Below are 12,239 nucleotides of genomic sequence, written 5' to 3' on the forward strand. Positions count from 1 at the left end.
TTAGATTTTGCTGAAAGTTGGTATACTTATAGTGGGTGCTGAAACTAAGAAAAGTACCAATTTTCAATTTTTTACCTCAAACTATTCCTGAAATATGGTCATGTAAACTTTTCAAAAACTGGCCAAAAATGTGTGAACGGACTTTTTTTAAATTGCTCTAGGAGCTGCCCTAATTAAGCTAGAGAACTGGGAAAGGTGTCATTTTGCAGCATTTTTCGTGCTCCTTCCAGTGATAGACAAAAAAACATAGCTTCTAATTAATAACCTTTTTCAAAATGGTAATTAATATTTTGATTTAATTTTTTTACAAAAGTACAAAATTGAAAATTTTCAAAATATTTCCATAACTACTTCATACTGTTGTAAATCACATGGCAAAATATAAATGTGGGATGATGATGGGTTCATTGTTAAAAAAATTATTCCAAACTCTTGTTTTTCACTAATGGCCCTAGTTTGACCAAACTAACCTGTAAGGTAGTACGTCAGTGCTTTGCAACCCATCATCAGTTGATTGAAACATGGGAAACTGTGAATACTGCCCAGGAGAAACTGTCATACATAAAATTTTAAAAGACTCTTTTCATGAAAACTTTATTGAACAAGTTCAGTTCCGACAGTGGATGTCAGTTGGCCGATGTAATCTGGAAATTGTTCAGAAAAATTCTGAAGAATTCATAGATTTATTTTGTAGTAAGTGTCTACTTTGATTCGGCATGACTTCATTGCCAAGCAACAACGAACATTCTTTAACTCCACAAGAGAAAATCGTATGGAATCTGAATTTGTTGTCATATGTGATTTTGCAGAAAATTATAGTATAGTTCTACAGGATGAAGCTCAGAGTTTCCACTGGACAAGACAACAGATTACCATTCATCCTTTTGTTATATATTACAAACAGGAAGACATAATTGAGCATATGAGCTTTTTCATTGTTTTGCTTTTTTCATTGTTTCTGATTGCCTGGAGCACAATACAACTGCGGTTTACACCTTTCAAAAGAAGCTAATTTCATATCTAACAAATAAATTTCAAAAGATTCCAAAAAAAGATATACTATCATTGTGACAGTTCTGCCGCTCAGTATAAAAATGAGAAAAACTTCCTGAACCTTTGCCTTCATGAGGAAGACTTCAACATAAAAGCTGAGTGGCACTTTTCAGCCACAGCACATGGGAAAGGACCTTGTGATGGAGTAGGGGGTTCAGTAAAGAGACTGGCAGCTTGTGCAAGTTTGCAAACGCCATACCAAAATCAGATCCAAACCGCACGACATCTATTTGAGTGGGCAGTAGATAATATCACAAATGTTGATTTTGCATATTCCACTCAAGAAGACTACGCTGCTTCCGAAATATTCTTAAAAAGCCGCTTGAAGAGGCATTGGCAATCAAAGGAACACAGCAATTTCATGCTATCATTTCCATCACTACATCAAAATTAATAGTCAAATACTTATCAGGTGATATGCAGAGTTGGGAGAGGGAAGTATCTACATCACCAGACAAATTGAAGTTACAAGATGTATCAGGCTATGTCACCACTGTATATGGCAGAAACTGGTGGCTTGGGTATATTTTAGAAAAAAAAAAAAAAAAAAAAAACAACTTGATGAAGTGAAAATAACTTTTCTTCATTCATGTGGACCAGCTAAGTCATTCTCTTATCCTGCACATGCAGATGTCCTGTGGGTGTCAGTTGTGGATGTTCTCACAAAAGTGAATCCATTTACTCCGACAGGGAGAACATACATTCTTAATGAAAGTGATGTAAACCAAACCCAGTCAGCTTTATTAAAATGTAATATGTGAAGCTCAAAGACAATTTATTGGGAAACTGCTTTCAACGCAAAACTTAATTTTTGTCTCAGGTTAGTGTTAATGTATATTTTATAGAAAGTTGCTTCAAAAATTATTGTTAGTACCTATTGTGTTAAATTTAGCTATGTACAGATACCTGTTACTCAAAAACAAGCATTACGTATTTAATTTGTTTAATAGTTCCATTTCAAACATCATGGACCAGAACTGTTATGTAAATACTTGTACATATTCATACTTTATTTCAGTTTGTAGTTAAATGCTCAATTTCTTGTTTTTATTATATCGGTTAATATACTGTTAGTGAAGTTGTATGAAATTAAAATAAGCAATAAACTTAATTATAAAATATGCTGAATAGTTTTGGTTTAATAAGGTGATGTTTTGATATTTCTAATACTTTTTTTACTTACCTTTCAGTATATTTTAAAGAAATTCCTGTTTGTTAAAGGTCAATTTGGTCAAACTAGGGCCGTTAGTGAAAAACAAGAGTCCGGAATATTTTTTTTTTAACAATGAACCCATCATCATCCCAGATTTATATTTTGCCATGTGATTTACAATAGTATGAAGTAGTTATGGAAATATTTTGAAAATTTTCAATTATGTACTTTTTGTAAAAAAAGTAAATCAAAATATTAATTACCATTTTGAAAAAGGTTATTAATTAGAAGCTATGTTTTTTGTCTATCACTGGAAAGAGCATGAAAAATGCTGCAAAATGACAATTTTCCCAGTTCTCTAGCTCAATTAGGGCAGCTCCTAGGACAATTTAAAAAAAGTCCGTTCACACATTTTTGGCTGGTTTTTGAAAAGTTTACATAGCCATATTTTAGGAATGGTTTGAGATAAAAAATTGAAATTTGGTATTTTTCTTAGTCTCAGTGCCCACTATAAGTATACTAACTTTCAGCAAAATCCATGAGGGTGAGGTAAAATAGGTGTTGATTTGACGTGGAATGACTCTGTATACAACTGTAACCTCATAAAACTAATTATGCCAGTTAAGGAAACACAATAGTTTGCTGATCTGTCTAGGATACAAATCAGATGATTCATCATAATTGCCATGATGGGCATGAACACAATACGTATTAATCATTCTGTTGGATATTCACTGACGTTCCTGAAATGAAGCTTTGAGCAATAACAAATAACTTGAAGATAATTTATTACATCGAAAATGAAACATCTTAATTGATTCTAAAAATATGAAGGACCGGGTGTAAATCCACAGTCTATGTAGCCTCATGGCTAGTGGATTTCTGAGAGACATTTAAGTCTTCAGCAATCATGTATCTGTAACATTAAGGAGGTATCTTTCTTACAGTGGGGTCCTCAGCCAAAACAAATTTTATGATAACTGCACTGGCTGTCATTGGCTGGCGTTCTGAATCTAACCAGTGACGGCCTGTGCAACAGATTATCATTCACTCAAAACTCATGTTTGAGAAGTACATGGCCCATTTCCTTCACCATCTGTGTCTAATGCAAATCCTGCTTTGTCTCTAATGATTTAATCATTGATAGAATGTGAAGCACTATTCATTCTTGCTTTACAAAGACATTTAATATATATTGCATATTTTAAGAATCCTTAAATCTTTGGGATGCATCCAAAGTTGCTTCCACATTGGATGCTTTTTTTTCTTTAAGAACAGTGTGTTGTGTTCTGTCTGCTGGAAAGTTATGAATCCAATCACAAAGTTGGTCTAACGTTTTAGAAACTCACATTTAGTTCACAGCGTGACCATTAGAACCATTTTGAATGCCAATCAGAAGTCAAGGAACACTGCATAAATCTTGGGACTGGTATCTGCTTTCTTTTGTATCTCATGGATAAACACTGTGACCAGAGTTTCACAAGATTGCTGTTTGTGGTATGTATATTGATTCGTGCAGGCAAGGCTTTCAGTGTCCAAGTAGATCATAGTTTGCAAACATAAAATGTTTCATCACTTTACAGCAGTTTGATGTCAGCATTACAGAACTACAGTTACGTACATCTTGCAACCCTTGTCCTTTTTGGAAGCAGGAATGACCCAACCCTTTTTGTAGCATACTTAATAACATATTCAGCCTATAATAAAAGAATAAGAGAAATAATCGAGAAATAATCGATAAAAAATCACCTTAGTACCCTATCAAGTCCACTCAGTTTTACCGTATTGAGTGATATTAGCTAGTTTTCTATTCCATAACCACTTATCTCAATATGTTATTTTGGCTGTTGCATGACAGTTCAAAAGAGGAACTGCAGTAGTCTTCACCAGTGAAACACTTTCAGTAGACTTAACGAAATATTTGGCTTTCTACATGGCATCCTCTGTTTTGGGGCTGGGTTTACGGACATTCCTACCAGATTGCCAATGGCTACATTAGGCATGGGAAATCCACTTAAGTATCTGCTGATTACTGTCTGTGTAGGAAAATATACCCCAACTACGGCAGTTCCAAGTGTCAAGCTAAATGCATGTAAAACCTCTGCCCAAATTAAAAGCTTGTGCAGATAATGTTCTGCTGTGATAATCCATCCCTAGAGTTCTGGAAATGATACTGCACATGTGTGGAGAACAGCATTTCACTTTTTCCCTTGTAGGTACATGAGGTCACTGACAAAGAAATTCTATCAAATTTTTGTGTTGCGAGTTCTCAGTAGCGGCATTTTATTGTGGTGAGGTGGTACATAATGAATTAGGTTGCTCTCCAATATTGGACAGCAGCCAATGTGTTCTGCACTATAGAAATATTGTAGTGAATATCTTGGATAGGGAAGAAAAATTTCACTGTTTTCAACATGGCTGACAGCAGCAACTGTAAATAAATTTTCATTATATAGAATTTACAGCCAACTGGTTGCTTAAGTTTAATGTAAAAACCTTAACCAGGTTTCTATAGCCTAAGGGACTTCCTTCAGTAGGAAGCCACATAATTTACATGACATTAACATTGTGGATGTACATGATGACCTAAAGAGCTCGAGTCAAACAGCAGAAAATATAAAATAAAATCTTCAATGGGAACAGAAAAAAAATCAATAACATGCCAAATCATTGCTTTTCTTGTCATGGAATAGATTTTCATCAGTTGCCTGTGAGCAATCTTGTGTTAAGTGTAACCTAGTAGCACTGCGGGTGGGCCTGATGCCACCCCTGGCCATATAGTCTGTAGCCCATTGCCACCACTGTTATTGAATAGGTCCAGAATTAGTGTAGATTTACTGAAGTTCAGGAGAGTTAGCAGTCTTGGCAGTATTTTTATACGTAAATTCTATGAAATTTTGAATTAGTGCTGCAAATATATATCATCTTTCAGATATGGTTGTAAGCAGCTGCTGAGTGGTTTTCCCTTCATGTCTTCTCAAGATACATTTACTGAATGAATTTGCAAAATAAAGAGCTAGGTGATATGTAGAGCACCAGAGCAGACTTTTGTGACATTCATACTCCCTAAGTACCCTTCAGCTACACAACTTAAATATGTGGCACACAGACATATCCACAACATCCAAGAAACCTCTAGAAACCTTTCCCGTGCTAATAAAACTGGGAAAGGAGATGTCAATGTCTTGGATACCAGGATCTGTGGGACTTCTAGCAGATGTGGGAGCTAAGGAGACATGTACTAGAAATCCTGTGGTACAGTTCTTCCTACTTCCTAGCAGCTCCTGATGAAGAATATTTTATTTTGAATGACAGCCTTTACATTTGTCAGCAGATTTCTTTGTTTGAAATTAACATAGATTAGCTCTCTTAGTATCTTACAGGTGGATGTTCCATGCTGCAAGAGACTTGGCTGCCCTCAGCAGTTAATTTTTTCCCAGTAATCATCAGAGAAACATCATTCTAAAGATACTTTATCTCCTCTATTACATTAGAAAATTTATACTATAAATGTACCTGCCGTGTGTAAGTTTTTAGGCCTGCACAGTCATTATCAATTTGAATTAAATCTTTTTGGATATTAAAAATGGTTCAAATGGCTCTGAGCACTATGGGACTTAACATCTGAGGTCATCAGTCCCCTAGAACTTAGAACTACTTAAACCTAACCAACCTAAGGACATCATACACATCCATGCCTGAGGCAGGATTTTGGATATTAGGCTGTGTCTTTATAAAAAACTAAAACTTTTAAATTACTGGGTCCTCTGCAACAGCTGTCTTCAGTGTGACTAAATATTACACAATACAAATAAGGAGAACCTGATGGTGGCCATTATATACTTCAGATAGGTGACTTACTAGGTGTTGTCCAGGGAGACAATAAATAGAATAAAACAGGTGTTGACTCATTTCATAAGCATACACAAGAGTGAGAAACAGAGGCAGTTGATACTATTGGTTGGAGTGGAGATGTGAATGGAGTTGAGGTAGGCATATCTTGGGCCCCATACAAACCAGGAAGAAATTACTGCCAGTAAAGTGGAGCGAATGATTTGGTTTGTCTGTATGGCGGTTCATATTTTGCTGTCCATACAGGGCAAGGATGCTAAAACTAGCTTAGTGTGCCTCAGCCTTGAAGAAATTGCTTGCAAGGTCATTGCTGCAATACAAATGGAGCCAGTATTGCTTTGCCTTCCATTTGAGCATGCTGAGAGAAAATATGCCACTAAGTTCTCAGTGTGGTATATAGGCAGTGGTTTGTGTGTGTATAGCTTTTATCTGTTAGACATTACTTGGCATCTGTATCCACAATTTGTTTATCTTCATTTGTGGGTATTAAAATTTTGTTGGCCACATTAATTCATTGGCTACAGTGGAGCTCAGACAATACTGTTGCAGCTGGTCTGAATTTTCCTCTTATGAAGAATTTGTAACAAAGACACTTCCGCCAATTGTTGCTCAGATATACTCAGTGCTTGATGCTGAATTACATATGATCCTACAGGTAGTAGAGTATATGAGAACATGGTAACTTTATGGTCGGTTGCTGCTTTCATTCACGTGGCCCATACTATTTATACATGCTGTCAAGCAGAACAAGTGATTACCATTAGAGATTCCAATTCTACTTAGAGTAGCTAAGTGTAATTCTGGGAAACAAAGTGTGATCCATTGAATTAATACTAGTGCAGTAGTGAAAAAGCTTTCAAGCGGACTTCTTACAGTATGAAGTTTCCTTATTGTGCTTTTTGTAGTCATACCTCATATGCATTTTATGCATAAAAGTCGAATCAGCCTTCCTTTAGGTATGCAGGTTGACCAATATAGGCTACCCCAAGTCCCATTTTCAAAAATCACTCAATTCCTTCCTAGTACTTAACATGACACTCTTAGCAAAAGAATGTTTTAAATTATTCAGTATACATGTTGATGTTTGCACAGGAATTTTCCGTGTCTTTCAGTATTTCGCAGAAGCATTAGTTATGGATAACATCGTACAAACCAGTAATTTAAAAGATGTTGTTATGAGAAGTGGCCAGAATATTATAAAATTTGTTAGTTATATCAGAGGCTGCATAATTTGTGATGCATTGGATTTGACTTCGTCATTTACTTGACTCGATTTTTGTAATACTCCAGTTTTCTGTTGCAGGCTGAAGAACTGATATTGAAGGGTTTTCCACAGAAGATTGTTGAACTTAATGAACTCTTGGAGACACCTCCATTCGCCCGTGAACTGAACACTGTTCATCAGTCTTTGAATATACCAGTCCCAGATCCAATTGTTCTGAACAGGTATATCTTTTTTCTGTACAATAAATCTTTCTGTTATTGAAAAACCATCTTACTAGGAAAATCCAACGTGCTTTGGCATTGGTGTGATATGGGTGTGAACTGCATTATGAATGACAAGGCACACATCTTCTGTCTTACTGTTAGCTCTTATAAAATGGTAAGTAATCTATGAATATTTCAGAAATGTCGTCACGAACCTATTTACAATGAGTCATTCTTAAAACTCGTGGCAAATATCAATGCTGATATATTGTATTGTTGGTTCAGAATAACAAAGTGATAGAGCTATTTGTTTATAATAGAGTGATCGTGGAAACAGCTGATTGGAAAATGAATGTAGTCTCACCTCCTGAGTGTAGTCACGCCTCTTGTATTATTTACGATTCTCATATTGCACTTTTGCCTTGTGCCAGCTGACAAAGTTAGTTGTAGAAAACGCTTGCAGTTAGTGACGTAAGTTGTGATGTGTTTTGTTGTTTGCTTTGTTTCTCTATGTGCTGAGTTTATTTTACATGACAGAATGTCAGAAACTGGTTGAAAAAGTGTGCAGAAAAGTGATTTGGCTATTACCAGTACTACATGGTAATGAGGAGCATGTGAATGTGCATGGTACAGGAAGTGTAGCTATTGCTGCTACAGTCAGATTTTGCATATAGGCAAAGGTGTTGGACTGATAACATTCCCTCTTTTCACCAAGCCTTACAGAATATTTCGTTATTTTGTGTCAAGTATGTAGATCGTAAAATTTACTCCTTTCATTGAATTCATAAAGACTTGATGTATTTTGATGGGGGTAGCCAGGGTGAATATCAAACCCATGATAATATCGTGTAGGAGACTCATATCTGCCTTACGCACCCCCTCTAAGCACATCACTCATGTAGGTATTCACAGTGCCATTGAGTAGTGTGCCTTGGAACATCCCAGTGATATGCTGTAGATATAAACTGAGACTTATCATGCCATAACACGGAAGAACATAAGAATTACATAAAGGAGATAAATATAGTAATTCTACCTGCAGACAAGAGCAGTGATACTGCTCTTTGTTTTATGAAATCTTATTTTGGCAATAATATTAATTTATGGCAGGACTCCATACTTTCTATCTCCTGAAGAATTCTATGGATAGAATCTGTGGAAGACATTCACTACTGTTATTCTCACGCAATAGTGTTTAAGAATAGAGTCACCAGTTACACACTGTATCTTACCAGTTATAGAAAGAAGGTTTCTTCTTTGACAAGTTGTTGGCAGCCCAAGTGGCCCAGCATACTACCTGTTGAAACAACTGGTTTCTTAGGAGTCTATTGATAAACAGATGTTCAACACCCCAAGTTCCTCATTGAGATATGACACAAATGATTTTTTTTTTCTTCTTCTAGTTCACCAAACATATGTATCTCTCTGCGTGTTTCAGTTCTCCTTTTTTACGTTGGTAATCATTGTTGCCACAACTGCTTTATGGTCATTGATACCAGTTTTGGTGTGGACATTCTCAAAGAGATCAGGTCTACTTGTTGCCATTAGATTCAATATATTTCCACCATAAGTGGGGTTTCTATCTATCTGTTCTAGGTAGTTTTCAGAGAAGGCATTTAGTAAAGTTTCACCAAATGTCTTTTCACACCCACCACTAACAAAACCATAATTTTCCCAATTAATTGTTGGATGATTAAAGTCTCCACCAGTGATTACATTGTGCTGGAGGAACTTATGTACAAGTGAAGTGAGATTTTCCCTGAAGTTTTCAGTTACATCAGGAGGCAATAGAAGGATCCAGTTATTATTTTATGTCCACCCCAAATATTAAGTCTTGCCCAAGCAATCGCACTTGCAGCTTCAATTTCTGTCTCAGTGGATTTGAATTTTTTGTCTATTGTGACAAATGCTCCACCCCCATCTTCCATTTGCCTGTCCTTTCAATATACAAACAAATTTTTCCCAAAAATCTCAGTTCTGTCAATTTCAGGTTCCAACCAGCTTTCTGTACCTAGTATTATGTGAGCTTCACTGCTTTTCACGAGTGCTTCAAACCCTGGCACTTGGTTGCGAATGTGTATGCAGGTTACCATTATTATTTTAATACTCTCACCTTTGGGAGGCATTTCTTTCGATCTTACTCTGATACTTGTGGGTTTCTGACAGGTATCGTTACCTGGATTGGGTGGAGAGTCTCCTAAACTAAGAAACCCTTGTGTGCACCCCACACACAGTCAGCTATGTTTGTAGTAGACTCTGATGTGTAATGCATACCCGACCTCTTGAGAGAGCCATACAGCTCTCAACCCTACAGTGCAAGTCCTGGAAGTTGCAGCCCATCTTGTCACAGAATCTTCGAAGTCTTTGATTCATTCCTTTCACTCTACTCAGAAACATAGGGCTGTGATCAGTTTTGGGACAGTGGCGCAAATTGTGAGATACTTTGAAACTCCATGCACAAGGCTGGTCTTCTCAACAATTCCTGCCAGTTACTGGAATGACCCAAGGATGACCTCAGAGCCTAGTAGACAGGCATCATATGTTCCAATGTGTGCCACAATCTGCACTTGGTTGCACCCTGTTCCCTTACGGCTGCTAGAATAGCCTCTTCAACATGTTGAATGAGACCCCCAGGTGTATACAAGTGAGTGCACCTAGTATCCATCCCTGTTCCTTTGCTGCCATTTCCCTAACTGCTGATGGTTAATTGACCCCTACCCTTTTTTGTTTGCCTCCTGCTGACAGTGGACAAAACAGGTTTCCCCAAAACAGGTGAAGGTAGCCCCCCACTGTCTGTTTCTTTCAGTGAAAGACAGCACCTCAAACTTGTTGGTTAGGGGGATTGGTACAAGACCCTGGAATGTCACTGGTCACTGTCCAATGTGTACAGGGTGTCTAGATCCTCCATTGGCATGCCACTCACAGTCAAATGGACGGTAATGACAGATTGTGTACTGTACTTTCTGCAGAGGAGACAGGATCCACTGGAGAGAATAGTACTTGAAGTACCTCTAATACAGGTATCACAGGTACAAGGCTCTTGGGAGCGCTTCCAACCCACTGTTTCACAGCAGCTACCAATTGTTTGGCACTAGTCAGGGCAGTTTCTAGTTGCTTACGAACATCAACCAACTCGTCCCGTGTTTGAGAACAGCATTCACAGTGGGGATGCATTTTGGCTGGTGCAATGTATCACAATGCAGTGAACAAATGACTTTAAATTAAACCTGCTGATTATCTTCTAATCTTTTGAGCTAAAAAGTTGCTAATTCCCTTATAAGAATTGAAGCAGATACACAAAAAGAGATTTCTATTATGGCAAACCTGTGGTAAAAGTTACTCGTTTCCTAAAATGTTTTGATGTTGATAATGGTTGTCAGTAAACTTGAAAACTTGAGTTAATTTATGATAAATGCAGATAATTTTATAGGACTATGCCTCTAGTGGAAAATGTGTATAACACAATATGTTAGTTAGAAAATCTGCTACAGCAAACTAAATAACAAACTCCGATTTGTTGCCAATCTCTGGTAGGTTATGCAAAGGACAATGGTAGATTCCAAAAATTCTCAGAAACACAATATTATTTGCGTTGATTTACAATGAAATTTGGGGGGTGATGTATACTTTGGTTGAATTATGAAACACAAACACTGATTTGCTATGAATTAAATTACATATAAAACACTCAAACTACTAACTTATGAAAACATAGCTTTGTAAACGCAAGAAAATTCTAAACTGATTGATTTCTCACATAATTGTACATTGTAATGAGAGAAAGTTTGTTTTGAATGATGATAGATCTACTGAACCTTAACAATTTTAAAAACAGTACAATTTAGTTTAAGTATACAATTGATGATGGCAATACTAATTTAATGCAGCACTCACAAGTGTTTGAAATTTCACAATGTATCACAATACAAATGGTTATTACTGTGTCGAAGAACAACACTGCAGCATAAGTTTATTTCGATCAAAATTGCTAAAATTCGCAGCCCCAACACAAGCACATCTTTTTCCTGTTGCAGCTAACTCTAGGTAGATATCATAAACTACTCACTTTATATAGAGCAAGAACACTTACAAATGTTTTTTTAAGTTTTTGTACATTTTTGAAATTTGAAAGTCCTTACTTTTTGTAAAGTTTGGGGACAAGTTATTTCTGGTGGGACTGAATATAAAAATTTGATCATTGCCAATTTGTATAATAGCAAAGTACTGTAAAAACATTGATTGATTGACTGTGAACAAAGATATACATTTTTAAAAATGAGGAAATAAATTATATTTTGCTACAATTGGTCTTACGGTTGCTGCCTGTTTAAATTGTTTATTCCTTCATAAAATTTAGTTATAACCTATATTTAGTTCACACTATCATCCTGTATTTAGTTAATACTATAACCCTATATTTAGTTATGGCGGTTGATTTTAATAAAAATATTAAACAATAGGAGCTTTTGCTTTAGTTATGCATTTTAAAAAATTGCCCATTTACATATAGATTTATTCTCAGTTAAGTAGCACATTATTACACATTCAAAATGATAAAAGTAAAATGATGAACATATGAAATTTCTTTATTGTTGAGAAGTCTTCAGAAGAGTTCAGTCTTCAAGACAAGTGTGTACAGAATTCAGTGGACAGTGTAACAAGTCAGCCCAGGAGTCAGTGACAAGTCTGTACATGAACTGCATCTCTGCTAAATTTGATGGGTGTGGCATTGCTGTAGTCAGTCTGTTCAGAA

General features: G+C 36.2%; 1 protein-coding gene across 2 annotated transcripts in view; it reads left to right on the forward strand.

The window, feature by feature from the left end:
- LOC126252067 (proteasome activator complex subunit 3) overlaps nt 1-12,239 on the forward strand; it is a 38,735-nt gene that overhangs the window by 4,463 nt on the left and 22,033 nt on the right. For both annotated transcript variants that reach the window (XM_049952913.1, XM_049952912.1), the window contains one exon: nt 7,362-7,504. In XM_049952913.1, coding sequence (XP_049808870.1) covers nt 7,362-7,504 — 143 coding nt within the window. The remainder of the gene's footprint in view (nt 1-7,361; nt 7,505-12,239) is intronic.

Source organism: Schistocerca nitens, chromosome 4 (genome assembly GCF_023898315.1).
Source record: "Schistocerca nitens isolate TAMUIC-IGC-003100 chromosome 4, iqSchNite1.1, whole genome shotgun sequence".
NCBI lineage: Eukaryota > Metazoa > Arthropoda > Insecta > Orthoptera > Acrididae > Schistocerca > Schistocerca nitens.